Source organism: Tachypleus tridentatus, chromosome 2 (assembly GCF_004210375.1).
Source record: "Tachypleus tridentatus isolate NWPU-2018 chromosome 2, ASM421037v1, whole genome shotgun sequence".
Lineage (NCBI taxonomy): Eukaryota > Metazoa > Arthropoda > Merostomata > Xiphosura > Limulidae > Tachypleus > Tachypleus tridentatus.
Window position 1 is genome coordinate 123,683,480 of NC_134826.1, and position 14,232 is coordinate 123,697,711.

General features: G+C 33.7%; 1 protein-coding gene across 5 annotated transcripts in view; it reads left to right on the forward strand.

The window, feature by feature from the left end:
* The window catches only part of LOC143245005 (ras GTPase-activating protein nGAP-like), a 250,976-nt gene that overhangs the window by 57,466 nt on the left and 179,278 nt on the right, over positions 1-14,232 (forward strand). Inside the window, exon 1 of one of the 5 annotated variants that reach the window (XM_076490725.1) lies at positions 2,376-2,513. The exons of 2 other annotated variants lie outside the window; for them this stretch is intronic. In XM_076490725.1, coding sequence (XP_076346840.1) covers positions 2,399-2,513 — 115 coding nt within the window. In that variant the 5' untranslated portion in view covers positions 2,376-2,398. Of the gene's footprint in view, positions 1-2,375; positions 2,514-14,232 lie in introns of those variants that run through there. 2 more of the 5 variants (XM_076490727.1, XM_076490728.1) reach the window with 2 other exon arrangements.

The window sequence follows — 14,232 nt, forward strand, 5'->3', positions numbered from 1 at the left end:
TTTGCGATAGCCGTCAATTATTTAGCAGTGTAGGTTTGGTTTGGTTGTTTTGAATTTAGCGCAAAGCTACATGAAGACTGTCTGCGTTAGCCGTCCCTAATTTAGCAGTGTAAGACTAGAGGGAAGGCAGCTTGTCATCATCACCCATCGCCAACTCTTGAGCTACTCTTTTACCAACGAATAGTGGGATTGACCGTCACATTATGACGCCCTCAAAGCTGAAAAAGTGAGCATGTTTAGTGTAACGGGGATTCGAACCCGCAACCCTCGGATTACGAGTCGAACGCTCTAACCATCTGGCCATGCTCTTTTTACGGAGCCGGTATAAGGCTGTTTTATTTCTGAAAGAATCTTTATCATGAGTATTCTCAGGAAACCTGAAATAATTAAACGGTACGAGCAACGCAGCGTCATGACGCTGTTATATAATTCTATGATATTTCAATCAGTTGTTTTAACTTAGAAAATAAAACACATAAAATATTGGAATATATTTGTTTCGTTTGGACTCTACTTTCTGAATAATTATATACTATTACAAGTTACAGATTTTACATAAGTAAGCTTGTTTTCTTAAGGTTAAATTATGCAACAAACATTGGTATACCTTATAGAATTGTGAAACTTGTTTTTGCTAGTCCTTGGTCCTCTAACTGATAAGACTAGACTTTTTAACGACAACGAAAAGAACATTTAATAGTTGATAAAGGTTTCCATAAAGCTGCTTAAATATAAGTGTTTAACGTTAAAAGTTGATCCAATATCTGATATTGTGCACAAATGGAACATTCTCTCCACTCGAAGTGAGACAGCAGTTAAACCAATAAGAAGCTTATCTTCAACACTAGGTCTTTTTGTCGTAAATAGTCTTATATTACAAGAATATGAACTAGAAGATGGATGTGGCTTATATTAGCTTTAAAGACAGTTTTATGAATAAATCTAATTTACGGTTTAAACAGAATAAATGAAGAAGTGAAGAAACGATATTTTATGGACAGGTTTACAAAAACTAGAAATCGTAGCCAATTAATTTTTATATCATACGAAGAACTTAAAAACTTAATTGCAACGAATGAACATAAATCAATAAGAAATGTTTGATTGTGACTCTTCTCTCTTCCTTTATCTACGTGAAGTGGTTGCAATATTTTATCTCTGCGTTAGAACAATATAAAAACATGTTTTGTTTTGGGTTGTTAACATAAAAATGTCTTTCTTACCTTCTCTCTTTGATTCCATGTCTATGAATTAGGTGTAGCAACATCAGTGTACTGTACTCGAAAGTTTGTTATTATCTATATAGTAAATATATATATATATATTAATATATATTTACTATATAAACTAACTGCATATCGATTAAACACAAGGGGGAAAAAAAGAGATCTTATTAGTTGATTGGATAATCGTTACAATCCAATCGTTCACATATCAATGGCTATGTCTCATTAGCAAGAAACCGTTACAGACTTGCGTCATAATCATGTCAAGTCAGTTGTATTTTTATCACTCTCAAACGCGTTTATGAAAATTTTGCTAAGATAAGAACAGAAGATCATAAAATTCGTCATTTAACTGCTTTGTCTTGCCTTACTGCTTCAATCCTGTTCATTAAACTTTTAATTATATGTATGGACGTAATTATTTAGGTCTATATCTTGTTAAACAGGAATCACACCTGGCTGCGTATGAGGCTTCAGTCAGACTAAGATATTAGCGTTCAGTCACAGGAACTATAACACTTGCATTGTTATACTTCTTTTATATTATTGAGCAAGCTCGATGATTTGTGCTGTTGTTATTATTATCATTAACTAACGAGCGAGGTTATCTGTACAAAAGAGAATTGACATGGCCTTGAAAATAAAGCATCTGCTATTCCTCCCACGCGAACACTAGCTTTATTTAAACGTAGTTGTGAGCTGTTTCAGTTTATACAAAAAGACACCTTATAAGGTTGGGTGTGTAACGAGCCCAGTCATTATTTGAATTGTGCTGAAAGAACTTTTATAAAATTAAAAATCTCATTATGGCCGCTAGTATCAACTTATGATGTATAATACGTGCTGAGAAAACTGTATCGGATAACAAAGGTGAAGATAATTTCTTGAGAACTTACATCAAACGCTTTCTGTCCTATTGAAAGAATTCCTTTACAATAGAATACGGCTTACAACGATTTCCTTTCATAGGAAAGGGAAAAAACCTTTACAATAGAATACGGCTTACAATGATCTTCTTTAATAGGAATGGGAAAACATTTACAGCACAAGTCAGACCATGACATTTTAATGTTTTTTTATTCCGATGGAAATCAGTGACATACGAATGATATCCACATCTGCGGCTTTATGATAGTGTTATTACATTTTTAGCTTGGCACCAACTACGTGATATGCAGAAAACTGGGCTGCTAACTGCCAAAAGAATGTATGTACTGTCAAGTTCGAATATCGTTCGGAAATCCAGGACCCTTGTCTTAACACCAAGTGAAATCATATTTTTTCAATGTAAGTTATTTGCTTAATTTTTTATGAAATAATATACCAGTTATTTTTATTCGACTATTTTTTCCTGAACTAGCTATGTGTAAATATAAATTTAACTAATAAGTTTTCTATTAGATCCGGTGCAGAGTCGTTTTAACAAGACAAAAATGACACCATTTTATATATGTACAGCTAAATAGATATCAACATGAAGTTTACTTTTTTTGCAACACGCGTATATATGTATGTAATTATATATATATTTATTCGGAATCTGTCATAGAAATGGATTATACCGATTTTCTCCTGCTGGAAACTTGCCAACCATGATGATGACCTTTATGCGAGTTAGCGTAATATCTTTTTATCACTAAATACTCATTGAAAATCAGAGAATATCGTGCGTACAATCTAAACAGTATCAAGAGCTAACGCATTAACACATTAGTGTCAAAGTGCTACTTCATACACACAAAAATGCAGCGCTGAACATTTATATGTAAATCTCATCAGCTTGCTATACTTTCAAGTGGCTCAGCTAACACATTTGTGTTAGGAGATCTGAAAACCATTGCGTTGCTTTCTTCAAAGTATCAAATAATTTTACAATATCCTTTTTTTCAATTATTTTTTTATTTTTATTTCTTATTTTATCAATTTCTTGTACACTTATAGTGTACAATTAGATATTCTGGAATGAAAGCTGCGAGGTTATCATATTTTACCATACTGAGTTTTCAATACATTATTTTGTGGAAATCATTGTGTTGTTCTGTATATTTTGCATTCGTAAATTATTAGGTTATTTTACATTCCAAAGAGTAACTCGCTAATAATGCCCATGTGGGAGCTGTTAGTAACCACTGTTCTTTGACTCGACTTTTGTATATAGCATTTACAACAGTTCGTATTAATCAAATTTATTTTAATTATATAAACTTTCTCTCCTTGAAGGCTTGTAAAAGTTACGTTTTATTACACAGAAAAATGTTTTCATCTCTTACAGTCTGAATTTTTTACTTTCGTGCTTGAAAATAATGATCACACATAGAAATAATAGAAAACTACTTTTAAACTCCCACAGAAGGAATTCTTATATCAGCTTGTGAAAACATTACGAAACACGTAATGTAATTTATTGACCTAGAGTGAACACTCTAAGATTAACGTTTAGTAAGCTTTTTGTACATATTTATTATAGTTTTAAAAACTTTCATTTACAGGAAACGAAAATTGAACTGTAATTAACTGTAACAAACAAGTTCTTGAAAAAAGTTTTAAATGTCTACAAATTATCTAAAAAGGTAAGAAATGGGAAAGTGTGTGCAGTGCTATAAATTATTTTTCAGTCTGAGAAATATTGTTTATATCCCAGCTCATTTTTATGAAAAAACAACAACATTAAAAGCAGAAACACGTAAGCTATTATGAACAGGGCAAAGCGTCCAGAACATAAAGTAATTCATACACCTGTCTCTGTAGAAGCGAATTTTTGCTGAATGGTTAAAAACAAACACGTTTTCTTTCAAGACAAGAAAACGAGGCACGTTGCATAATCCAGTAAGATGGATTTGGAAATCCCACTTCTGTTTTGCTCACGCAACTTCCTCGTAGTGTTGGTTCATTTAATTTTATAAATCGGGTGTAAGTACTTTTTTCTTTGTTTCAAAATTCTCAACAATTTATCAAATCTCGTAACTTCGTGTTTTAAGTATTTCCGGAAAAAGTTTTATAAAGAAATTTATCATTCAATTATTAATTGCGTTACACTTTAATACAGCATTTTTAGAGCTTGTGGGGAAGTAACTTCTGTGTTATTGTTATAATTTAGTGTTTGAATACAAAACTATTACTGCCTGCCAACATAACATACTCAGGGTTGTGTCCAAAAGTTCTCATTTTGGACTTATCAAATAAAATGTATTTATTATTATGTTTCTTTGTTTATTATTAAGCACAAAGCTACATAATATGATGGTTATTTGTACTGTACCAGTAATAGGGATCTAACCTACGAATTTTAGTGATATAAACACTCAAGCTTACTGCTGTGCGACCAGAGGGCCTCAGTATTATAATACGTTTATACATTTCTATTAAGTACGTAGGATATTGTGACGACCTGATATCATTCGTTATAATGGTTTATATCCTATATTAACAACCCAAGCCTCTATTCAATTGATAATAAATTACTATGTTAGACGGAATGGCCACTAAGATACATAAGTCGTATACCAAAGAAATATATAGAAAATCAACAAATGATGTTAAATACCTTGACTACAGAAGGTTGTTTACGATCTATAATAACAATCTCTATACCCGGTAATCTTGTCCTTCGTCATTTTTGCTTCTTGCTGCAATTCATTTGAAGTGCGATGATTTCTAAATGCAAATAGTTCATAGAATTAAACTATTCTTGAAAGTTTACACTGCAAAACTTCATAACCCCAAATTCTACTGTTCAAAGATGATAAAAATTTATAAGATATCAAATTTTAGCGTTTTGAATAAGTAATTATAGATAGTCTTGAACCGTACTGGCAATGCAAAGGGAAGGTGTGCTTTCAAAGAAAGAAAGAAAAAATAGTATTTCATAACCTGCTAACAACTGCATGCTGGGGGTAACGAAGAAAGTTAAAGAGATTGTTACCAGAATTAAACCCCGAAAACCCTGTGAGAAAAAAAAAAGTTAACAAGATTTTAGGTCTACGAAACTGTCACAAGTTTCTCCCAAAGCACCTAACTGAGCAGAATACCAACTATTGAAAGCTGTACGAAAGATACTTGGCGAGTAACAAATGAAAATATGACATCACAATGTACGAAGTTACACCTACTACTTTAGTGTCCTCAATGTTACGGGCAATTCATTTTCGCGCCCTGCTGGTGGTACAGTATCTCAAAAATGGCACAGAGCATGTCACAAGATATTCTTAAAGATTTTATGATAGAGGAACATTCCGATGTTAGTGTTAAGTTAGAGATCCCGAGAGTAGATAAAATTATGTGGCGAGTTCTGCATACTATCAGGCGAACGGGATGACACCACAATACCGCGATGAATGTACAGCTTTTGCACTAGACAATAAGGTAGGGCTTCATCAAACTAAAGCATCAAGGTACCTGTCCAAATCATCATGACAGCTCCCCTGCAAACTGTTATTAATGGACTCAAGTGTCTGTAGGGAAACATCTAAAGGAAAGGGGTACGATTTCGATCTCAGTGTATTGCAAAAAAAGCATCATGCGGTAGAACTTGTATTCGAGAGCAACAGTTCTTAACCAATGTCATTACATCTTCGATGGTGGTAGAAGGGGGCTGTAAGACTTGAGCACTGATACTAGTTTCGTTACGGTAGGTAGTGAACATAACCACATATAGAACAAACTACTCCGTCAGTGTAAAGGTGAACACCATAGACTGCATAGTCTCCATAATAAACATGATTTGTACTGTACAAGATGCTGAGAAGATTGAAGAAAAGAAACACATCAGTACAGCCTTTACTGACAATGGATAACTTGAACATCTTTTAAGTTCAAGTTTTCTTTAAAAACGTTGAAAGAATTTGCACAAAAAAGTCACATCCTCCTGAAGCCAAAAAAACATACTTATTACAAAGTGTAGAAAGACCCAATGAAAGTGACATTCGATTTGACATTGATGAAAAAACAAAAATATAAATAAAAGTTAGAAATAAAAAGTATAACAGACATACAATACTTTATAATGCCTGCCAATGTGCAGTAGACCAACCTATGAGACAAATAATTAAATGGAGTAACACTAAAATAGAACATGAAGTGCACATATACAGGAGGGAGAAAAAAATTATTACACATCCAATTAACTATAACACAGCCAGCCAATCTAGATAGGCCTCTGTAAACATTCAACTAGTTTATTGAACGAGCTATATCTTTAAGGAAAGAACTCTACGACTATGTAGCATACCTGATATTTTAATTAGTAGGCCCAGGACTGAATTCTGCTTCCTGACAACACGTACAGCCCTTTACAGGACATCCATGAAGACGGGAGAATATTAACAACTGACAAATAGGGAATAAACTTATTGGTAATTAGTATGTAATAGTATTTAATTGGTACTTAAACTTAACAGTAGGTCAACTGATGAACTAGTTTGCTTTTTTACGTTCAGGCCTTAATTTACGATTTAACAATGTCTATTTTGTACGATGACTTCTCGAATCATTGCATTAGGATAGAACCTTGAATAGATGAGTGTACCACTATGTCAAAATAGTGAATAGCGTGATCTTTTATATTACATTTGTTTATTATTGTATATGTGTTTTAGCTATCTAATGACAGACCCAATATATCTAATATCTAAGATATTAAATTCACAGACATAATTAGATTTCAAGGTTACTAAAGACAGTATTTTGTCCTTAAACAGGAAACGAAATGTAGACTACATTCTGCTTTAAAAGTTGCACGAATCGTCTGATAGTTGAGTGCCGTTCATGGCTGTTAACTACCACGATTCATCCCCGTCGCGCCAAACATGGTCACCCTTTCAGCCGTGGTCGCGTTGTAATGTGACGGTCAATCCCACTATTCATTGGTAAAAGAGTAGCCCAAGAGTTGGCGGTGGGTGGTGATGACTAGTTTCCTTCCCTCTAGTCTTACACTACTAAATTAGGGACGACTAGCACAGATAGCCCTCGAGTAGCTTTGTGCAAAATTCAAACAAACAAACAAACTACCATGATTACTTATTTAAACAAACAGATAATTAAATATACCTAGCTAGTGACCCACATCCCAGTCACTTTGAGTCATTTATCATTGAGTATTGCTCGTGGCTGTTAACTATTCAGTAACAAATTCACCTTATATGTGGTATACAAACCTTTCATTTCCAACATTTAACGTTATAACTAAACATGAACACACGAATCAGACACATCGCTTAACGTTCCGAAGAAGAAGAAAGAAGGGACGAACAGATTGCATGTGCCAGACAAACTGTCGAATGCTCTCGTAAGATGTGTGATCGGATTGTCACAAAACTGTCTCCGAGTGAGAGTTTTTCATGTTTTCAGGCTGTTCTATTCAGGCTGCTCTATGTATCAAATGACATCTGCGATTCACAAATAAAAGAATTTCGGGTACTTCGATAAGAAAATAAAATCAAACTGTATGTCTAATGAGCATTTACTACATTGTTTATGCATACTTAAAGATCAGTGAAAACAATTACAATAATGCTATACAGCAAAATTTGAATATTTTTGTTTTAAACAGGATATGAATTTTTAAGGGGTGAACATAAAGTTTATGAACAGTATTTGGGAATACGAACTATAACGACAAGCTGTATTTTGTAAGTGTATTTGCTAAAATTGATGCCGTTATTTCTGCATTGAAAATAAAGGAATTATACAATTAACCGAGTTGAACCAAAATAAAAAAACATTATAAGAAATGTTTGTTGCGAAGATTAAATGTGAGCAATAGAACAATAGAAGTCGTAAACATTTATCCAGAACGTTTATTTTGTAAAAGAAACAGAAAACAAAAGTAAACTATTTGTCAGACGTTTTATGGTTGCTTTGTGGTTCGGTAAAACACGCCTCTGCGAGTATGTGTTATAAAACTAATATTTTTTATCAGTTTAGTGTGATATGTTCGCATGTAGAGTATATTTTAGTTACAAATTTATAACATTTCATGTGCATGCTCTCTTAAAGTAAAGAGACATATCGCGTTCTTTAAACCGTAATGAAATGTCTAGGCTGTGAGAACTTGAACAATTTTGTATTATTTTAATTAATTAAATATGACGGATGAACAAATCTATTAACAGGTACGTCTGTTGCTCATATACAGAATGTTTCAAAATCAGCTATACAGCAGGCAGCTCCGAGCGACACCTAGTATTTAATTTTGAGCATAACACGAAATGGGGGAAGGGGCTACAGCTTTGTAAATCTAAATTTGAAGTTAACTGTTTATTGTCTGATCTCTAATATAATCGTTTGCCTTAGTGAAACTTACTTTAAAGAAGCTTTTAAAAACCTTTTGATCTGAAGTAATTTCATTTTTCGGCATCTAAAATGTGGCTGTCAGCAACAACTGTTACTCTCTACTCGAAGCAATTTTTTCCTTTCTTGACAATAGTAATAGCTCATTATCACTTTCGTATTGTAACGCCCCACATTACGTAGTGTGACAGATGTGTACTACGTTATCAAAGGTAAATGAAACACCATACCTCAGCCAGTAATGAAACCCATCCGTACTTGAAGTTCAAGGTTATCAGTTGCCATGGGATTACGGTTATATTAAAGATGCTATGGAACTTTAAACATAAATAGTGGTTGGATGAGATAATGCGCGGTTTGAGTGTTCAATAGGTTTCTGTCTATCAACTATATCCAAATTAACTATGGGAGAAACATGCTAAAGAAATGAAAGATCATTGGATGCACGCATATGAAATACCAGTTTGGACAACCAAAATTAATCATTTCTAGGTCCATCAAAAAACGGAAAGAATAAAACTTCATGTGTCATTAAATTAATAGCTCATGAATAGTGCGAGGCTTCAGAATTTCAGACCAGTGCATCCACTTTGCGTAGGAAGTTCCATGCAGCTGGATTTCCTGGATGGATTGCTGCAGACCATAATCTATTCATGGCAATTATAAATGCAAAATACTGGCGTTCATAGTGCGTTGAGGATCAAAATTAGGGTGTAGAAATGTAAAATATTTATGACGAATCTCGCAGTTCTTTGACTGCATTTAATGAATATTTCTAGGTTTTAGGGCTAATTTGGGATTTCGTGTGGACATTATTGTGTTATGCTATTCGTAAAAATAAGGACTAAAATAATATAATGATGCAGACCTGTTATGGCTGGCTTGAATTTATCTATTGGTAAGAGTTAAGATAATAAAGAATTCATCGTTTTGTGACAATTTTACTGAATTATTATCGAAGAATCTTATATTTTTAGTCATTAGAATGTCCATTGTCATATTGCACACCATGTCAAGCATTAGTTAAAGACAGATGTACTTTGCATCTGTTGTGATAAGCCCAGATCCACGGCCTGGGTCAAAATGAACCATTCTAAGACCCTCTTTAAACTGTTACATGAGGGATAGTCCCTGAAGTATTTGCATAAGGACTGTTGGTCTGTTTCACCATTTGTGAACCATTGATTAGTAAGTAGTAAGTGCTAGTAGTATAGTTTATACCAAAAGTAGACTTTCTCCATTTTAAAATAGCTCCCTAACAGTAAAACAACAACACTATGAGAGCTGTGCCAATAATTAAGGCAATACGTATACTTTTGATGTATTTTAATTACTGAAAACATGTACATATTTTTTTCTTAGATAAATGACTTTAATAAACCTTCTAGGAATGAAATGTGAAACTAAGAAGATATTTAAAACTTGAAGTGGATGTACTTCAGCACTCATTTCTGGTTTGAAATTCTGACATTCTGTAAATGTATTTTAGAAATCCTGAGAACGATTTCTGGTATGATTATCCCTGTTCGAATAGCAGCTTTTGAAGATACCAAACGAATTACTGAAAGGCATATAGACGATCGTAGTCTTCTTTTTTTGTTAACGGAAATTCTGCGTCAGTATGTAGATATATACAGATATTTTTAGGTACAACTTGAAATATGGCATGTTGAAGAAGTTAGTTAGTCAAATAAGTTTATTTATGTCACTAGTAGCAGTTAAATGTTACAGCTTATGTTCTACACTTCACCTCCATACGAACAGCTGTTACGTTTTAACACATAGCTAGGGTGACAATGGAATGTTTAACCCGAGCCATAGCATACGAAGACGTAGAAGTGCAGAGTGATTGGCTGTGTATATAACTTTTTTCCGCCAAATATTCGTTTTTGTTTATTTTGTTTTCAAATTAAACACAAAGCTAAACAATGGGTTATCTGTGCTCTGCCCACCACAAGTTTCAAAGCCCAGGCTTCTAACGTTGTAAGTCCGCAGACATGCTGCTGTGCCACTGGATGGTGGTGGGCAAGTATTCGAAACAGAATATTTATTATAGTTTTGGGTTTTAATAAAGGTGTGATTTCAATCGAGTTTCTTTTCACTACAAAGAAATCTGTGAAAAATTAATTGCGTTAATTTCGTTTTTAAGTTTCTGATTGAAAAACTAAAGACATTGAAACATTTCACGGTCGCAATTGGCCATCATCAGGAGGAGTGTGTGTTTTTTCAAAGCAAAGCCACATCGGGCTATCTGCGGAGCCCACAGCGGGGAATCGAACCACCGATTTTAGCGTTGTAAATTTGTAGACTTACTGCTGTACTAGCGGGGGGCTCATCAGGAGGGAAGAGAAAACCGTAAAGTATTATTTAATATGTAATATACATAAACAAGTTGGTCTTTATGTGTCTTTACTGGCATTGTTATCAAACAGTGAAAGTAAATGTTCATCGCCTATAAATCTCTAACACACTTTCCAAAGTAACAGAATATACATTTTGTTATAGTAAGTCAGTTGAGTAACTTTCTTCACATTTCTCTTAATGTGTCTAAATCTACTTTGGAAAAAAAGAAAAGAAAAACATCTGCTGTTAACTTGGAGTTTCAGGTTTAACCGTAACCATAACTTTTTAAAATAATCTACACATATTACATAGTAGGACATACCATGTTTTTTTTTTCCTTCAGTAACTAAGCTAACAGCCCTTCGATTTTACGAAAAAAAACATATGGGTTAGTAAAATTATCTTTTTAAAAAATTGTAATAAAGTTGGTGGTTAATTAAATAATACTTTAAATTAATAAATGTGACATGAAAAAGTACGTATTTTAATAATATGGTTTCCCCTATTAATCATGGAACTGAAAGCCAGTTGAACTGATCTGAATTTTAAGTGTGTCCAGATTATTCGGTCACATCTGCGTTTCGTGATTCTACTGTAAACACATCCTTAAAAAAAGAAGAAGAAGAAGCCATCTTTAGTAACTCGTTTTTACTAAGAACGCTGGTACCTTTTGGATAGTAATGAAGATAGCTATGATTAGCAGTAATCAGGTCCATTACATGGAAAGTTTGTGTAGAAGGGAAGGGACCTGCGTGTATTGTTACACGGCTGACGTCACAGGAGCTTCTAGCAGCATGCACAAAGCCCTTTGGACACGAGAGATCTGGGGCTTGCACGTGGGCATCTGGAGCGCACGTGAGCAACATCACTATTGTATTTATTAAGCGCAGTTATTGGATTTCACGAGGGCTTGGGTTGTTAACCAGATGTTTTTGAGAGTCATTTATAGAAACCATTTCAGGATCGGTACATTCATCAAGGTTTAGAATTCTCCCTAGTACATTTTTTCTTGTTTTTTCGTTAAGAAGGTAAGGGAAATAATAATTAGTTAGCTACATTTATATACTTTATGATTTCATACTTTTTTATAATGTTTTGTACCCAGCTTTTTGTTCGGGTAGATGGGTGATAAGACATAACTCAATGTTTGCAGGTTTTAGCTGCGACAGTAAATTCTGATATTCCGTTAACTGTTTCTATGGAGACAGAAAGTGCTGATGACTGATTGATTTGGTTGTCTATATTAAATTGGGGACGGCTGAAATGTTTTGACTCTGACCTGGTCACTTATCCCACATATCGCATAAGGTGTTATTCGGGTTGAAAATATCAAATTTCACTATATATTAAATGTACCGTGCAATAAACGCGTAGAAAGCTTGTCTTTGTCCTATGAACATTTCTTGGTGTTCTTTTACCTTCCTTGGATATTAATATATCTATCAATACAATGTGTTATTTTGTATATACTCTTGAGGCATTCTATCATTTAGTTCGCAGAATACTTGTAAATAATATCTTTAAGGCCTACTATCAGTGTAAGACAATGGGTTGAAACTTCTGTAAAGGAAATACAAAAAAGAAACAACAAAAACAGTCAAAACATGATCAATCAAACTGTACTTTACGATAAACAGGAAACATCAACAAACAAAGAATGTGATTCACAATGGAACAAGGTGGATTATTGTTAAGTTAAACAACAACAAAACAGATAGAGGGAATACAAACTATTTTGTACATTAAACTATTGCAAACACGTTACGCGATTAGCTGGCGTGTTATAACGTCACAGAACATTCTTTTGTTCAAACCAGAAAATAATGTACATAATTAAACTGAATATCAATTATTAATCAAGAAAAGCACTGACGAGCCATCTATTTCAATTTTAAAATATTTATTTTAATTTTTTAAAGAACCTTTTGTATTGTTGAATTTTTATCCGCAACATAGCGCCTCATAGAATAGCTATGAGTTTTGTTGTTGTTTTTGCAGGTACAAACTTTTAGGTTATAGCTCAGTCATCTTTTGATCGATTTGAGATATAATTACAATGTTTTAGACTCACAACGTTTTAATATTAAGCACAAAGCTACGCAACGACATATCTGTACTCTCCCCACCACGGGTATCGAAACCCGATTTCTAGTACTAGATGTCTGTAGACATGCCGCCGTGCCGCACTGGGACTCAGGAGGTAACACCTTTTGGATTGACATATTTCACGACGCCAAAGATTTCTCAGATTAAGTTGTTCTAATCTTGCCTAAAAGAATTTCAATTTGAGGGTGGACTGGTAGAGGTCTTGATGAGTAATAAAATCGTATCAGGTGTACGCGCGTTCCACACTTGGCGTTTAAAAATACAGCTAATAAAAATGAAAAGGTCTCGTAGATTAATTTACTCTATTCCTGCCTAAAAGAAGTTTAAGTAGCGCGATTGTAGAGGTTTGTTACCAGGTGTCGCTTGTGTCGTTCCGTTCATTTTTCTCGAGGTTGTAGATAGAAAACACTAAGTATAACTCAAATAGGAATACTTTTTTTTTAATTTGTGAAAACTTTTAACTTTGAAAATTTGATTGCAGTTTGTCCGATTGTGACCTTAGACGAAAAAAGTATTTTTTTTATAAAATGTTAAAATGCATTACCCTTGTAAAAAACAAAACATTTTTGTAATTTTAGAATACGTAATTTCTTGTCACCTCCTACAATACCAGTAATAATTGCGTTATAACCATTACTCGTTTTCCAGTAAGAGGTGAGCTTGAGGATTTATAATGATAAAATTTTAGTTTCGATTCTTACAGTAAAAACAATGCTTTAAAAAACAACAGAAGAACTTTCATAAAAAGATCTGTTTGAAATTAAGCAAGAAGCTACACAATGGGGTGTCTGAGCTCTGCCCACCATGTGTATCAAAACCTAGTTTTAACGGTGGGAGTCCGCAGACATACCGCTGTACTACTGGGTGTGGAAGAAGAAAAACAAACTAAAAACAATATAGTTGAAAATACAGTGTTTGTGCTTTTTGAGCTAGTGGTTTGTTCATGTTTAAAACGTAATAATAACAAACGCTGGGTTTTCTCAGGGTATTTTTAAACTTTGACCTCACTCCAGTTTTAACATTGTTATTGATTTATTCTTTTAACCACTCAAATGTTCTAATTTTATAATTCATGTTGACACGGACGTCTTTGTGCCTAAAGTCGTACTTTTCAGTTTTCAATTCACTATTTCTTAAAAGTTGGTTGCCGCCACGTTGAGGTGAATTTATAATATTCTATATCTAAACATTCTACTGAGATCGAACTCGTATGCAACTGGAAATCTTAGCAATAAAGTACTGCATTATACACTGGTAACATTTTAGTTGA